At 39.6% G+C, this 17,976-nt stretch overlaps 1 protein-coding gene across 2 annotated transcripts in view; it reads right to left on the reverse strand.

The window, feature by feature from the left end:
- Positions 1–17,976, reverse strand: part of CDH13 (cadherin 13) — a 447,767-nt gene that overhangs the window by 45,983 nt on the left and 383,808 nt on the right. For both annotated transcript variants that reach the window (XM_027646729.1, XM_027646728.1), the window contains exons 9-10: positions 11,211–11,393; positions 9,983–10,236 (exon numbers count right to left, since the gene is read on the reverse strand). In XM_027646729.1, the coding sequence (XP_027502530.1) occupies positions 9,983–10,236; positions 11,211–11,393 (437 nt within the window). The remainder of the gene's footprint in view (positions 1–9,982; positions 10,237–11,210; positions 11,394–17,976) is intronic.

The raw sequence follows: 17,976 nt of genomic DNA on the forward strand, positions 1-17,976 counted from the left end.
CACTGAAAGGACTGGAAATGGAAGATTTACAGTTGTTTGTTTAACCTTAATTTACTACACTGACAGTTGCTGATAAACTTTCTCTGCAGGCCTTGCCTGACTGCAGTGTGGGACCAATGAGGTAAATACTTTACCAAAAGTATTCCACTATTTGGTCATATATAGTTTTATTTTCTGCTTGATATCTGTTGCATTCAGTGCACACAAGATATACTGCTCTGTGAATCGAAGGTATTGAATCCTCTCAAATGCTTTTATTAACTATTATGTCTTAGTTACTTCATGTTGTTTAACCTGGATTGGATACCTGAGAGTTGAACTTCTCATACACTTTTCCTGTGTCATTTGGGATCTGAATGTTTTCCCAGGCACCTTCAGTGAAGGTCCAGAGCATCACAGTGGGATGAATGTTAATGTTTTGATTTGACAGACAAAAACCAGAAGCCTCAAGAACTGCAAAACTAAAAGAATCTATTATTTTTTTCCTGAAATGTCAGAAGCTGTAATGAAAAAACTCACCTAACTGCTTAAAGAAGGACTCATTCAAAGGGCTACAGTTATACAAAAATTAAAGCTATTAGGAACTTTTTCTTTTTTTTTTTTTTTTCCTTGCACTGAAAACCCAAACTCTGTAACAGTTTCCATGAGTCAAACTAACTCAACAACCTTGACATGGAGATATGGAAAACTGTTGTTTTCTTTCTCTGCTAAACTGTTTCTTAAACACTAGTTAATAACTCAGAAAATTCCAGGGCCAGAAGCAATGTTTGAGTGCTCCATTTTGAAGCTGCACACCTTGTTCACTACTAATAAAATTTCTTGGTTTAGCCTTGAAGCATTATCAGATAAACTCTGGGGCTGCATTTGTTTTTCATGTATAAAATGCTTCCAACGAGCCAGGGCCGAATCTCCAGAGAGGTTGGGCCTTAGGCAGGCACAATTCCATTGGAAATTTCCCACTTGAAAGGGAAAAAGAGGAAACAATACTCTGAGAGGCCTGTTAAAATAGGTAAATGTGTAAAGATTCTTCAGGGTGTGGAGTATTCAATGAAATCTGGGTGAGACAGGTTGGAATCTCCAAGGTGATGTGATGTTAACCACTACCCAGAGGAGCTGCCCAAGGGATCCCATGGATAATAATTATCCAGCTATATGCAGAGTAGGCATAGATGTCTCCATAGGCATATTTACCTAGAGCACACTGGTCATAAAATTAGGACAAAGCTAGTCCCTAGCAATTCACATTTGAGTCCAGAATGGATCTGCAGGCTTACTGCTGCCTAATAAAGTGCATAATTTCACTCTTACTCAGAAACTCTTTTACAGAAATTGGTGTCCTTATTACCAAGTTAATAGAAAAATTCCCGTTGAACTCTACAAGATGTTTTTCCTATTACAGTAACTTTGCAGAGCTCCATTTAGTAAAAATGAGTGCTTAAACCTTCTGACAATTTCTTCACTGAACTCCAATTCCACTCCAAGAATAACCATCTGTGAGCCTGAAAGAAGATGGGTCTTTATGCCTTGAAACGCACAGCCCAGGGATGTCTTACAGTTGAGCAGTGGTTGTAAACATCCAACAGCAGTTCTGTGCCTTTGGGAAAGCTTCTGCTCTGAGGTGAAAACCTACACCCAGGTTCACTGCGAATTTTGCTACTGAACTGGGGGTGTACATGGTTTATTCTGTCCTTATTCTGGAGATGGCAAATCAATGAAATACAGCCCTAACATCCCAGACAACATCTGCTCTGGTGCCATCCAAGATCTACACCTGCTTCAGAGGCAGAAGTGCTGAATTGCTTAATTAGATACTTGGTCTCCATGACAGGATTCAGGCCTAGATGCATCATCAATCTTCCTGGAAAACTTTGGTTTCAGTTTTTCCATCTTTTGCTTTCGCATAAAATACCACTGGTCACCAGAGCTCTAATTATACATTTTAACAGTCCAAATAAATTTCTGTCAAAGCACCACTGAAAACTGTAACTTCACACAGACATTCCCACACGATCAAACGTGGTTTAATGGGACTCAGAATTCAATGACTTTAAAATATTAAGAAAAATTCCTACCGCCCCCTTCTCTGTCAACATGACTCCTCACACAGTGTCCTCAAACTTGATAGCTAACTTATTATAATCAAGACACTCTTTACTTCTTCCAGAGGCAAAATCCTGCCTTTTCTGAAACTAGAAGAGAACAGTAATGACAAAGTGAGTTATTGTCAAGATCTGACTTCCACTGCAAGCATAACTTGTGACTGATAGATCCTATTGTCATATTTCTCAAGAAGATCTGCAATATTGTTTAGTCAGTGACATGAAAAATGTGCCCTATAATTTCACAGTTCACAGGCATCCATTCTGAGTGCTGACATGGTTGAAATCATAATGTGGCATAATATTGTTATGCAGGATAAAGACAGAGGGTCTAATTAAACTCCCCTTAAATGTTACATTCATCCTTATTAATCAAGAATTCAGGATTCTTAAGGTAATAGCAAGGGAAGTTAAAAGAGGTTACTATGGCTTATTTGATTTCATGGAACCACAGATTTTCAATGCTGTCATCTACAGCTTTAATATCAACATATTAAATATGATTTATGCCAACAGAATAGAGCAGCAGAAAATTTTAAGAACAGGATCTCGTGACAAGCATTGTCAGGAGTGATGAAGTGCAGTTCCAGTTAGCTGGGTTTTGGGCAAAACTATGAATCATGGATTGAAAATTCCTGGGCCCCCTGTTTAGGTAATCTTTAATAATATAATTCAGACACTTCTGCTATTTCAGAGACCAGTCAAAGAGAGAGGGATTAATGGTTGTTTTCTTCAGGGAAGGGACACTGCATTCCAGGAACTACCTCATTGAGCCTGGGTGAAAATCTCCTCTCTGCTCTGCCTTCTTTTCTACCAGGAGAAGGTGAGCAAATAGGTGCTATACCAACCATTTTATTCACACTCATCTCTTCCCCAAACCTTGACAACTGCTAGGAAGGGGAAGGAAGGAAAGAAGGAAGGAAGACAAGGTGTTATCATAGATAAGGCAAGTGTGGGAGCTCCCCCATGTCCCTGCAAAGCAAAAGCCTGCACAACAAAGCTTAGCACCCACTGGTGAGCTGGGATTGGCCTCAAGCACTAAAAATTAAGATGTACAAAAGCAGACAAGGAAAGAAGAGGTCAAACATCTGCCCCAACACAGAGACAGAGAATATCAGCAAAAAGAGGGCAAAAAGAAACATTGGGGGAGACTTAGAGGTGTTCAACACTGTGAGAGACACCATGAGCAACAATTAAGGACTCCCAGGGACCCTCCACAGAGGTGCTGGCAGGGTGGCTGTAAATTAAGGAACCCTGTGAGTAACAAAGGGACTGAATTACAGAGTTTGGGAGCCAGGCTATCAGCATCTATTCACAGCTCTGAGGAAAAGCATGTCCTGTTACTCTCCAGCTCAGGTATCAGAGCTGACAGAGATGAAAGTGCCTTTCCCGAGCGGTCACATCACACACTGTCCACAGCTTTTAGAGGACCTGCATTCCAGGTTTGGCAGACGTTTCAATTCTCTCAGTAGTGGGATTTAATTCCAGTCATTTATTCTCTTCAGTCTCATCTCAGTGGCTCCCACCTGAGATTCTTTCTGGATTTTTTTTTTTTTAACTAGTTGCTTCCTTCACAGTAATTTGACCTCTGCGAATCCACACAGTGCTGGCCAGCTGCAAATCATTTTCCGGATGGGAAAAACAGGTCCTGGTTTTGCTCTTGAGACATTTCCACCCTTCCAGGGTTACATCAGTGTGGTTTTGAGTACGAGAGGAGAATAAAGGAGGTACAGCACCACTCCAGAAATAATTTTGCTTCTTTCCCATCCTGTTATAAGCCTAAAGAATTTTCTGTATGGGAAAGAGGGGTTGTTTACTTTGTTCAGTAAACAAACAGTGGAAGTCAGTTTTGTCAAACAACAACCAAAAAAAAAATGCATGTTTTTCACTAGTTTTTCCCCTTCAGATATTAGTATTATGATAATAAAATATAAACATCACACTAATTACCAACTCAGATAGTAATTAACACCTTCAAGGAACAGTTTCAGTAAAAAGGCTGCTGTGTAGAATACTGTTGAGCCACTGGTTGACCAGTGAGTACCTGCAATTACAGGTGGTAGTTGTGTAACATGAAGGAATTGGCCAAGTTCTCTCTTTCAGAACTGATCAAATCTCTCCTTTTGTGGCACTGCTTGCTGGATACCCCAATATTTGCAGCTCCCTAGAGTCAGTGTTTCTGTCTTTCAGATTTTACAAGGAGAGAAGTGAAAAAAACTTCTTTTGCTTCAAGCAGATTCCCTCTCTCCCTGCCTTTCCATCTAACTTAAAAAAGAGAAAGGGAGAGAAAAACAACGTACACTGTCCAATACATGGCAACTTGAGATGTAGAGATGCTACAAATTCCCAGTGGCTGGTTCAGTCAGGCCATAAATAAAACTGCAGAGCCAACCTGAGATGCTCGTGGGTGTAAGTTACAGTGAAAAATTCTGGTGCTGCATGCTGAGAGCAGGCTCAGCCATTCATTTATAACAATAGGACTATTCTTCTGTCTGCACAAGGAAAACAAATCTCCCGTTGTTAGGAATCAAAGACAAGTCCTTCAGACTCTAGGAGACATATTTAACAATGACTAAGCATTTACTCTTTAAGGCCTCCTATCCCTCTCTCATTATGTAGTATTTCTGTTAAGTGATTGTAGTGTATCCCAAAAAGCAAGTTTATTGACCTCCACCAGCAACAAAAGTGCTTTAAAAAGCCTTGATGTGCAAGAAAGTATGCAAAATTGATCCCTTAAGTGATTGTGAGCAATGTGATGTGAAGCCTCATCCTTGTTCAGAGGGGCTTCAGGATCTCTGAAAAAATCCTGGCAACAGACATGAAAAGGGCTTTTTGAATTGTCTTTGCAATTCCTGGCTTATATATTCACTGCTTGTAAGGGTGGTGACTGGCAGCAAAGAAAAGCAATAAAAGCAAAACTTGCTTTGTCCAGTGAATTCTCCTTAGTTTTTTCAGGCATTTGAGATTTGGGAGAAACTCACTGAACTACAAATCCCACTTCAGTGGAGTTTCAGCACTATTTTACAGAATTTTAGGCAGACATTTTTTTGTTTCTGACAAAGAGTATACAGATCATGGTTGCCTCCAATTAGAGTTTGGAATATTTCCACTGACTTCCAAAAACTCCACAGGCCCCAACCCCAAAGTCAGGATGATCTGATCTAAAGCAAAACGTGGCCCAGTAGTAAAAATTTCCATTCCCAAGGTCAGTCCATTGTTCAGTGGCTCTTGAAGAAATGACAAATAACAAACATGATCCCTCTGCATTCCATTGGGTTCAGCCTCATCCCCTCAGTCTGATGGTGCAGGATGAAGCCTCATTAAAATACACACTTGGTTTGCAGTACAGAAAAATGCACTTTAAATAAAGAGAAACAGAGTCTATGAACCTTCCAGACAGACCAGGAGCTGTTATGTGGAAAGGTTGACCATAATAAATAACTTTGCTCCTATTTCCAGAGCAGCAGAGCTATGGAACACACAGGCAGTGCAATGGCAGTGCCACAGCAGTCCAGGATCCAGGATAACCCACCTCCTGCTGGGAAGTTGGATCCATCACAGGCTGCCCTAACCTGAAATGATAACTCTCAAACAAAGGAGGATTTACAGATTTCATACTTGTGCAATTCCACCAAATTAATGACACGGTGACACAAGGAGACCAGAATCAAATAAAAGGGTGACGACTTCCAAGCCAAAAACTGGCTTTTAAATCCCCACAGCTGAGACCTCGACACCAAGCCAATGGCCCTGTGCTTCCAGAAGCCACTTGTACTCTTTGGGCAGCTTGATTCAGTGGCAGATATAAATATTGCACACACACAGACTCACATGAACAAACACACACCTTATTTACACATATCACTCCATTTCCACATATTTTTTGCAGCCTTTCATGTTCCCGTGAAACTCGCTGCAGTTTGGGTTCTGTTTCTAAGTTCTCCAGCTTCAAATACTGCATTTTAATTCTACTTAATGAATTATATGTGCTTTAGAGCTTTAATAAACTTTTCTTCTGAAGATATTTCTGAAGCATTGAGTCACATGGCTTACTGGGAATAAATATTGCAACAATATATTTACATAAATAATTTAAAATCCAACAGCATAGTAGGTAATAAAAATATATTGCCATGATAAGCCATGAAACCAAAAAACAACACTGCTTTAATTAAAAATTACAAATACACTGCAGTAAACAACTTGTTTACACAGTGTTAAAAGTCTAACTATTGAATATCCTGGACTTGTTGAATCCAAAAAAGGGAAAAATACTGAAACCAATCTCTTCACACAGACAAATATTGAGAACCATAACTGTGTTTAATTAAGATCTACTGTTAATAATGGATTTCTGAGTGAGGTTCTTCTTTTAATTTCCCAAGGTAGAAAATGTTATTAAATTTGGCCTTTAACTTCTCATTGACATGTACACTTGAAACTTCTGATTAAAATTTCAGAGGTTGGGAAGAAGTGCCCAAAATTAAACTCTTAAATCTGGCACAAAAATAACAATGATCCCTGATTAAGAAATCAAATTTCAGAAACTTCATTACTGTTCTATTAATAAATTGCTGGGTTATAATTAAAATGGGGCCTGCTGGATTTCTTTCTTTTTTTTTTTTAATTCTAAAAAAGATGGAAACCGTAGAGAGAATTAAATACTTAAAAAAAAAAAAAAAAAAGAAAAAAGAAAAAAAGAAAGGTTAATGAATCTGAGAAATGTGATTCAACTTGAAGAGGTTCTTTTCTGGGAGTGATCACAGTGGAATGAACATTGAGGTGGAAAAACTTGTGGTCCTGTCTGCTCCTTCCTCTCTACAACCAGAGCTCCAGGAATGTGCTTCAGAATCTTGGGAATACTGGAGTCTAATTTTTTTTACAGTGCAACACATTTTTGCCGGCTTGTTTGAGCCTTTAAATCAAATTCTTTCTCGGGTGGCAAAAACACTTCAAGCTGAAGAATAAGGAGGAAAATTGCTTCAAAAGTACAGCTGTCTTTAGGAAATTTTACAAAGTAAGCCACGTTTTTCAGAGATAAGTAATTTGAATCTGATTCAGATGTGCATTGTTCAAAGAATAAAATCAATCTAGTTGCAGACAATGGCAAAAATGGTTTCTCTACTCTTTTCATGGGTCTTGAAATGCATTTATCATGTTATATCTAGCAGAGTAACTAAAATTCCTGATTGCAAATAATCATCAGCCCCTTCTGCAAGTTTTATATAGAAAATTAACTAAAAATATCCCTGAGGTTAGAGATATCTGACTTGCAATGGCTTGAAAATAAAAAAAAACAAAACACCAATGTTACTAATTCTATGTTGTTCTGCCCATTTTAAACAGATTTGTACCTTGTTGGGGGGGATGTACACTATTCACAGAGCACACACTGCACAAATCTGGTATTCATTGCTTCTTGCAGACAAAACACTGCTTGCTCATGGTCATTAATATTTAATGTAATGTCTCATTTAAAATCTGTGCTGTCCCTGCTTGGCCTTTATTTTAGCAGTATAATCACAGTAAGCACTCTGATACAATTACAGCAGCACAGGCTGAGAACCCTGCAGTTTGTGTTTCTGTGCTGTACAAAAGTCCTGGACGTTGGCCCAAACTCTAAACACACACCTGCCTGCAGGAACTTGGGAGAAAACATTTCAGTCAGACTCCAACTAGGGAATAGTTTTGGTCTTTATACATGAAATTTTACCCTGTCCTTAATTGCAGATGCTACTCTTATATTCTAGTCCTCTTTTTTTCACTGCTAGTAGCCAGGTGTCTCAATAACACCTGCCAGTACTAAAAGCATCTTTTAAAAATGCTGGTTTATGCTTTCCTGTCGTTTTAGCAAAAGGACTTACAGGTAGTCAAATTGGCCTTTCCTGATGCATTCCCCCATTTCCCAGATTTCCATTACATTTGCAGGATTTTCTTCTAACTTATACAGTCACTTCCATTCACACAGTTTCTGCATATGACCATTGCTCTATGCAGATATAGTAACATTTCTGGGAGAATAAGTCAAGATTTGAGAGTTCCTTCCCAGCCAGTTGTGAGCTGTGGTGGACTACAAAATGTGTTTGTGTTAATTAACTGGTTACACACAATACTTAAAGCTCACTTAAGAGGATTAAATGACTCACTGATATGCCCCATAATTTCAGTGTCAATGCAGTTAGGAGAAATTCAGCAAAATCAGTAGGTCAAGGGCAAAATGTCAGGTAATAATTTCTGGATTGTTTTTTGATGACCAAATCCTTACATTTTCACAGTTTTTCTCTTCTAGCATCACAAAATCAACTGTTACATTAATTAATATGACTCTTCTTATCTCCTATGAAAACACATAAAGTTATGGAGAACTTCAATAATTATGTTTCTTAAACTCAGTTCAAGGCCTAAAGGAAATAAATATCTCTTCTCTGCACAAGCCAGGTGCTGAATAATACTGCTGAGGGTCATGTTACCCTATCTGGCAAGCAACAGAAATTCCAACCACAGACACGAACTTGTGTGACCACAGTGAAAGAAGTAAGGAATCTTTGGAGCAAAAGCTAAACTTAAGAACAAAAATTCATCCTGTAAAGAAACACATTTAGAAAACAAGGGGAATGACATATGGTAAGAATCACCCTTCAGATATTTCAAGGGTAGAAGTCAAAGGTAGAGAAAAACTGAAATATTCATTTCCTATTAACAATGTATCTTTGGGGTGATGCAGAGAATTGAAACTTCTAATTGTCTGCCCTGCCTTTTCCCTCCTTCCTTGGACATGAGCACTCTCTCCTGCTTAAATTCACCTTCTCATCATGGAAATCCAAGTCCTTTGCAGGGACATGCCTACCAACACTCGTAATGACAGTACCAACATCCTCCAGATCGGCAGTTTCTTTTTTGTAGAACACTACACGTGTCAAACTGGCTTTAAGAATTGCACAATCACTGCCAAAAAAACTTGGGATAGCAGAGAAATCCATGTCTGTGGTAGAGATTGACAGTGCACAGTGCTCAGGTAAAGCTTTGAAGTCGTTCTCACAAAGGTGTTTATGCTCTTTTCTATGCACTGGTATCCAGGGGAAATTAGTAAGGGTGAAACATTAAACCCAGCTGCAGGTTTTAGTGGTAGTGCTTAACCTGTAGTTCTCAAAAGCTGAGAAAAGCTGTCTAGAAAGCCAATTAAGTATTAGAGAACAAAGTGGTTGATTTTTCATCTTCTACAAACCTAAAACCAAAAGACCAAACCAGGCGGATCAAAATATAAGATGATGGCACCATCTAATATCTATGTTTGCTCTTGCTGACACGGCACATGTGTGGGATTATATTCTCATAGCACAGAAATAATAATAATTTAATTTCATTTATCTGGACAAGGCCAAGTCTGAGCTTCCTTTAGCTTCAGTCTTTCACTGGGAAGTATTTTCTCAGCTCCTGAATGTGGATGGATGGTCATTATTTCACTGAGGGACATTATAAATGATCATAAACTGATTGAAACCCTATGTGAAACAGAGAAATCATTTCTATGCACATTTTCAATTTTTACACATTTTCTTTGGCTCTCGTGAAGGAAGAGGAATAAACAAACAGGTTAAAAGTAATTTTGAAACTCTGTGCAAAGCTGTGTCCATTGCTTGTGGCACTTGGCTGTGCTACTGTAGGAATCTCCAAATCTGGAAAACTGTTGTTCCCTGTCTAATACAGTTCTGTGTTTTGATAAAACTGAATCTCTTCCTGCAGGGGGAAAAAAATAAATTGTAACTTTTTACCACGCAGAGCCAAACCAACTTTAACAGAATTCTGAACTGGCAGGCAAATTCTTGGGCACAAAAGACATCCTCACTTTCTGATGGTTGAAAATTGGAGGGCACTGCACTCACCTGATGGTCTGGTGCTGCAAGGTGTCGGGGTCGGTGGCGTTCACTGTGAGCACCACGCTGCCAACGGGGATGTTCTCCTGCTTTGTCACCATCATAGGGTTTGGGTGGAAAACTGGCCCTTCATTCACATCCTCCACGGTGATCTGGACTGTTGCTGTGGAACTGGGGCCGTAGGCTATGTCTGGGATCAGAGGGTCTTCGTTCTCCACCTTGATGAGCAGCGTATGAAACGCTGAGATTTCGTAGTCTAAAGGCTGTAAAACATCATAAAGTCAGAGGGCAAGGTGCAACTTAACTCTTAACTCTTTCCCTTTGCCCATTGCAAACTTGCAAGAAGGCACCAGAAAGGGACAACAGCGTTCACTGCACCTGACACTTGGCTAGAGTTTATGATTAGACTTTGCTTAGTTTAGGATATAAATGTCAGTTATAAAGTGCATTGAACATAATGAACATGATGGACTTAAAAAAAGATGGAGATGTCCCTCTGTCCAAGAGCATATACTTTTTTTTTGCCATACCTCATACACATAATTGAATTCTCACATATACATGGTGAATTATGATGTACTATGCATTTAACAAGCAAATCAGTCATACTTGGTAGTTACTTATGACAATAACACCAGCTGCTTTCTCAACTGCTGTCTTGAAATCAGAAGCACTGCCATGGAAATACATTCCATTTGTCTTAAGAATTGAAAACGCTTCTTCAGAAGTCAAACAGAGAGAATTGTGGCACAGGTAGTAACCAGGACCATTTTCTTAAAGTGTGAGACATAGAATTATCTTCATACAAAGACAGACAATAAACATTTCTGTGAGGTTTGAGAAATGTGGGACCAAAGACAGCTCTCCAGTTCAGTCTGAAGCTGTATCCCTCAATTCCCTGGTATTTGCATCTGTGTTCTCTGAGAACAAAATGGGGGCCTTGGATTCTAATTATCCTTTCAGCTACAAACAAAACCTTGTTGTAAAATCTCACTCTTAATTGTGGTGCTTACTCCAAATCTGGCTGTTATTTAGCACAGTGGCAATACAGTCAGCAACAGGCTGAAAAAATAAGGTTACTGTGACAGAAGAAGGGGTTATACATATATTTGGACAAGGGCTGGTAGCCAACTATATATCTTTGAATAACTTATCCCTGCAGTGCCTCCTCTTATGCAGTGAGCCCAGTGGATGGACCTTACAGCAACAATACAGTAAAAAAGGAAATTGTTCTCACTTTGACAACAGAGAGCATTCCCTCATTAGTCTGGGGGTTGGTGTGGATCTCAAAACTCTGCCCTGGATTTCCATTGATGATGGTGTAGACAGCTCTCCATGCTCCAGTCACTGGGTCATCTCTGTCACCAACAGTTAAGTTCACTATGACACCTGTGACTCCCTCCTTCACTGTGGCTTGAAACTAGAAAAAAACACAGAGGAAATTGTTACTATTTTCAATTAATGACCCCACACACAGACAAGAAATATCCAAGGCAGCATTAATTATTTACCCCAAGAGGAGAAAGATGGAATCCTTGACCGAAAGTGAATGTTATAGGTTCTAAATAATACATTCTCACTCATGAAATATGAGGGAGCACATTACAGTTGCTCTCCACTTAATAGATGGCAGATAAGCAGTGATGTGATAGGAATCAAGCTTTGGGAGATTCTGATCACAAGAAGACAATTCATCTCATACGAACAGAAAGTGAAACATGAAAATATTTGCAGTGCTGCATAGGTGCATATACTACCAGAAAGGGAATTATACTCCTAGCTAAGAGAAGAGGAAGCTGACTGATGCAGACCACTCTTGTCCTCAGACTATTTACAAATAATCCAGGTTTGCATTTCAGACTCCTATTTTCATAAATTATCCCACCCATGTTAATTTTTCACTACACCTTTGTCAAGACACAAAACACGTTTCACAGAAAGCATTCCCAGAGCATTTCTTGGAGGGTTTGCTCTAAGACACTCAAAAATAATTGGACCTCATGCTACCACTTTGTCTGCACAACTAAAAGTCAGTGCCACTTTCCTTTTTGGAGCGGAAGAATTTTTTATGACCTCGTGAAATGTGTTTCAGTGCTGTATGACTCGACCAGCCAAGCCCTGCGAGAAAATTCTAATTTACTCTCCAAACAAAGAGTGTATAGCATCATTCTTATTTATGTAGGGAAAAACATTAAGCAAACCATTGGAAAAGCTTGTAAGGGTCAGACTTAATAATACTCCTCACCTTTCAAGCACTTGAGGCTGACGTGCTAAAAGCACTGGATATGAGAGTGATAATGCTGGCCTGATAGGTGGATAAACCAGAATGATAACACACCTAATCCTGAGAAGTGCTGAACACCAGCACTGCCATTATGAATCATTAGAAAAATCTTAGCATTTCTGGGGATTAAGCCTTCAAAAGTCTAAAATGACAAACTTTAATGACACAAATGGGCTCTGCTGTACCTGCGCTGCTTAAAAGCTTCACCGTTGGTGACAATGTATTGCCCAAGGGCAAATGTCACCCAGGTGGCTTCCAGACCTTGAAGACTAAAATGTTGAAGACTAAAAGAGTAAAACACTGAGTGTCTTTTGCTCTGTCTCACAGAAAACATGAAGCCATAACACTGTAGAAGATTTTGTGAGAATACTGACTCTGGAAAATGGCGTTTTATTAATATAGAGGTTTCACAATTTGGACAAATAGTAGGTAAAATGGATTTCCACACAAAAAAACCACAGAGAGGACAACTATGTCTTTCCCTGTGTTCAGCTGTCTTTGTTTTCCTTTTTTTCCAATAGATTTGACTTATCTTTCCAAACCCTTTTTCAATTTTGCTGTATAATTTGAATGTATGCATTCAGTTCAATCTTTCCAGCCTCAAACTTGATTTTATAAAAGGATGGCATTAATGATTGGCTATTTCTATCTTCTGTGTTATATCTAACAAAGAATTAAAAGATTCTTTTGATTTTGATAGTTAATATGTAACAGGTTGTGATTGAGCTTTGTTTCAGACAGTTCATTAAGCTCATTTGCAGTTTAATTAACTCTAAATGATAATGTAACAATATTTTCACTTGCTTTGAAACAAATTAAAAGAAAAACTCTTTCAAGAATCTTGGAAATAACAGAAGAATGATTACCAAGAACATATTCCTTCCAGTTCAGCCAAATGCTGTGACTGGAAAGCAGACTTGGAGAGCTCTTTCTCTAATTGAAAATAAGCAATTAACCTGATTGATATTTTTATATTATTTTATATTGTCTCAACTTGAGCATGTATAACATGAGACATCAGAACCATAAGGGTCAGAACTTTTCCCTACAAGTGTTCAGTACCAAACAATTAAAAAGGTGACTAGACTTCAAGGAGCCTGATACTAAAGAATCTAACCTGTAGATTTGACTGGGCATCTGCTTCTAATTCATATTGATCCTTCTGAAAAATCTTTTCCTTAATCCTCTCATCTGATTCAATTAAGTGTTCAATACTCCCTGGCTCACCTTGGGGACAGTAAGACCTTTTAGGGTAAAATATTAAAAGATCTGGCTGTTTTATTTGGCTATATAATTGTGAAACCATGAGATAAATATATTATTTTTTACCCCACCAGTGCCAGACTGTGATGGAAAAGGTTGATGTGCCAGCTAGTTCAAAAAATATTGAATGTCAGGTTAACGATATTTAATTGAAGGATATCTCAGCTGGGGTTGGCTTTCTTCTGCATCCCTATTTTCTCCTTATTTAGGAAGAACCCTCAGTAGCTTCAGTTGCAGAGAGTTGGGGGTGCAGAAAGGGCACAGAGACTTGCTGGGGGCACAAAACTGCCCAGCTCTGAGTCCTGCACATCAACGAAATGCCAATGTCTACAGTCAAAGGCTGTGCCAAGAAAAATAATCCCAAGCATAGTGGTAAACTCACCCCTGGCATCCTTCCCATTTTAGAAGTGACCACATAAACAGAGAGGGTATTTGAAGCTGTCTGGAACATTAGACTAAAATCTGTTCGAGATGTATGAAAAAGCAGAATGATCAGATCACAGAAAATGTCACATAGGTCTGCTCTAAATTTATAATGTGAAAAGTGTAATAAATCACAGATTTGTGATTGCAAAAGACACATATCTACTGTGAAATAGTGTGGCCCAGGAAAATATACCTAGAAGGTATATTTTGCCTGTTCAGTCACCGTTATATAAAGAATAGACTTCCTAGCATTTACTGGGTCCCTTTCAAAAACAAAAGTAAAGAAGGGAATTGAAAAGCTATGAAAGGACAAATATAGGAATTAGATTAGAAATAGAGAAAAGGCAACCACAGGTTCATCGTGTCTCACAGTGAAAGGTTTACACTCCCAAAGCACGGTGCTTGACGGGGAGAGTCTGAACCAGTGCTCTAAAATAAAACCCCACAGTGGTTAACACAAATAACTGGATCACAAGTTAATTGATTTTACTCGTTTTAAATATCTGCACATCCCCTAAGCACCACTATAAATTAAGAGTAAAGTAGATGAGTTCAGTACTTTATTTAAACTGCTGTCATTTGGACCCATATTAAAAATAATAACTTAGGAGGAGAATACCCTGGGTTGGAGTGGATTTGGCTGGAAGGAGTTGTGTGGATTTACTACTACTGAGTATTTGGATATGTAAGGTTAACTTGCTCTGTGGAGTGATGTGCCATTCTGTCATTTATTGTGCCTATTGTGCATACAGCCTAGAAATTTCTGTCATAATTAGGATTTTATAAATATTGGGAAATAAAGGGCTCCATTCCCTTTTTTTCTGTACCCAAGATCTTATGTCAAAATGCACAAAACCAGACAAATGGGAGCAACTCAGAAGGAAACACTGAGTGAAGAGCATTTAACAGGGAACTGAAGGATGTGGAGGAAATACAGTGATGGGTGTAGATGAAGGGTTCCCCCAAGGGTGTGAGGGTGGCTTATGAGGACGCAAAAATAGTCTTGGAAGTGTAAGAAGTCAGCAATGTTTGACTGATGGGCAGATAATAGGGACCACAAGAGAGATCACAGGTACAGTTCCACTGGTCATGGAGGTCCTTGAGGGTGAGAACAAGCAGCTTCTACATCTTACAATACAGGAGTCACTAAAGGGATGGGAAGGAGACAAGTAACGTTCAAAACAACTGTGGTAAGAGCACAGCCCAGGTACCAGCAGCCAGCACAGCCCTGAGCAGCTGAGATAACCTCAGCTCAGCAGGCAAACCACTCTTCCCTTCCCTGCATCTTGTAGGCTTAATTTTAGTGGCTGTTTCCTGGTGGAGCCAGGATATAACACCCTGCCAAATCCTCCCCCACACTGAGCTCTGTGGTGAACTGGTGGGACGCTGCAGTGGCAGCTCTCACTGGCAGCAAAACAGCTCTGGATGGTCTCAAGAAAACCAGTCCTGTCTCATTTCCACCATGAGGCAGGTCCATGGAAAAATTGCTTTGTAAAATGTTATCACCTGAGAATCCAGGCATTGACTCCACCTCAGTCTCAAGCATAGCTGGCAATGGTGCCCAGACTGTATGAAAGTTGGGTTCTTATCTGACAACCTTACTTAAAGCTTCTGTAGCAAGTGAGATTCTGTTTACTGACTTCTCAAAGCGGAGGAAGAAATGAACTTAACTGGATCAGAATCACCTCAGTGTCTGCTGTCCAGCAATGGCATGAGCAGGCAGTAATAACACCTTTATGAAGCCACTAAAAAACTGGCTCAGAGTGGGGCACTGACATCCCCAAATTAAAGAGCTGACATGAGCAGCAAACACAATGCAAGGCAAACGTGTCTGGGGTTGGTGATCACCACCCCACAGCTCATTAGGATTCTGCACACTGTGATTCCCAATCAAGAACAAACAAATTAAAACTCTGTGTCAGTTTGCATTTATCAGGGTGATATTCCAGCGGAGGGTGTTCCGTGCCGCTATCATGTGTTTGTCTCCTCATCTATATAACAAGAAAGATGAAAAATAATGAGATGTATTAATTCATTATGTCTCTGTTAGAAATTCCACGGGGAAATTGTGTTGTTGTAATTCTCCTCCTCCACTGAAGTCCACTGTTTTTGCAACCATTGTTTGTCTATCTAATTTCTTAAAAATAGGCTGATAAGCCTGTGCTTGCAACCTGCTTGCTTTTTGCCTTTGCACGCTGATATTCAGCACGTGTGCCCCTGAGTTTCCAATATTTATTTGTTAAGGAAGTAATGTATTTTCCGTAGCTCTGTGTCTGGAATATCTGCAAGTACAAATGAATTTTCAGAGTGACCACAAAGGTTTGCATTCTTAATCAATCTGGGATGAGAATTCATAAATGTCCGTTACGGATGTTTCTTGTGGAGTTCAGTGGGACACAAAGCCCAGTTCGCTGGATAACAACAAACTAAGTCACCTGGAGCTTGGAGTTCCAGGAGGGAACACTTGGCATAATATCTGTGCATTGAACAAAGTGATGTTGCTGATTCTTTAGTCTCCTTTCACCTCAGCACAAGGACCCAGTGTTCTGTTCTGCTCCCACGGGCCTCCAGGGGCTGGAAAACAGGACCTGACCGAGTGCAGTTTGTGCTGAACTCTCCCCGTGAGCAATTTAATAGACAATTCTGTGGCCAAGGCAAATTGTAACTCGGTATTACATTCTCCCTGATCTCTTCTATAGAGTTGGAAGGTATTTTCCCTCTTAAGACTGTGCATAGTCTTTATTATGTGGACACAAATAGCAGCTGTTTTGCTACAAAAATCTCTGTATTAGTGTAATGGATTCAATTTCTGGAAGCTGCACATCAAGAACACACAGAGCACTTTGAAAGCCATTTAGATGAAAGACACTCTGTAAATATAAAGCATTATCATAGTATGACAAGGATTTGATGGTGTAAACTAGATGCAAAGCAGAAATTATAGCTGTGAGTCACCTAAACAGGCTTTAGTTATTGGTATTGTCTTACTGCCATAATGCTGGCTCGTAGGCACTCTATTATTTCTTAACTTAAAGTGTTTCTCTCAGCTTATTCTATATTTTTTCCTAAGTACATAATATTCTCCCTTCTCCCTAGTGAAATTACAGAAAGAATTCAATTGTAGCTTAGGAAAAAAAACCCTTTCTGAATATATGAAATTGATCATAATAATTTTGGGTGCATTTTCACTTTTTGCTTTTGAGTGATTTTCACAGGCTCTGCATTGTAAATGCCTTGTGATCTTTCAAGGCACGCACTAGTTACTTTACAAAGTAAAAGTAGAACTCAATAATGAAGGGTTGAGTGAATATTTTTGCCTGCAAAAACTTCGTTGAAGTCTGCAACAAGAGCAACAAATCCAAAAGATCAATTAGTCAAAGGCAGGCAAAAGATCCATTTCTGCTCTCTGTAACAGGGCTACAACTTCTGCAGGCTCTATGAATTTGTGCCTTTTTATTGAAAGATACAAAAATGTTTAATGCCACTGATAATAATTGTGAATGATCAAAAAAAGGGAAGTTTAACATGACCTCATCATCATGATGAGGCTCTTTCTCCGTGCTCCAGGTGCAAGTCCTTCTGCGAGCAGTTTTCCACCAGGCTAAAGCCAAGCTATCTCTGGGATTCAGTGACACCACTTCAAGGACTCTTTGGGTGTTAAAATTCATGATTGAGCAGGAAAGGATCAGAATGCAAAAATAATGGGGTAAAATGGATGGATGGAGGGATGGATGGATGGAGGGATGGAGGGATGGATGGATGGAGGGATGGATGGAAGGATGGAGGGATGGATGGATGGAGGGATGGATGGATGGAGGGATGGATGGATGGAGGAATGGATGGAGGGATGGAAGGATGGATGGAGGGATGGATGGATGGAGGGATGGATGGATGGAGGGATGGATAGAGGGAGGGATGAAGGGATGGATGGATGGAGGGATGGATGGATGGAGGGATGGATGACCTGCGGGGTGATGCAAGAGTTGCCTGTAAGGTTGTCAGTGTGAAGAGTCCTATTCCTCTTGCAGAC

This window comes from Corapipo altera, unplaced genomic scaffold, assembly GCF_003945725.1.
Source record: "Corapipo altera isolate COAL_440 unplaced genomic scaffold, ASM394572v1 62, whole genome shotgun sequence".
NCBI classification, from domain to species: Eukaryota; Metazoa; Chordata; class Aves; order Passeriformes; family Pipridae; genus Corapipo; species Corapipo altera.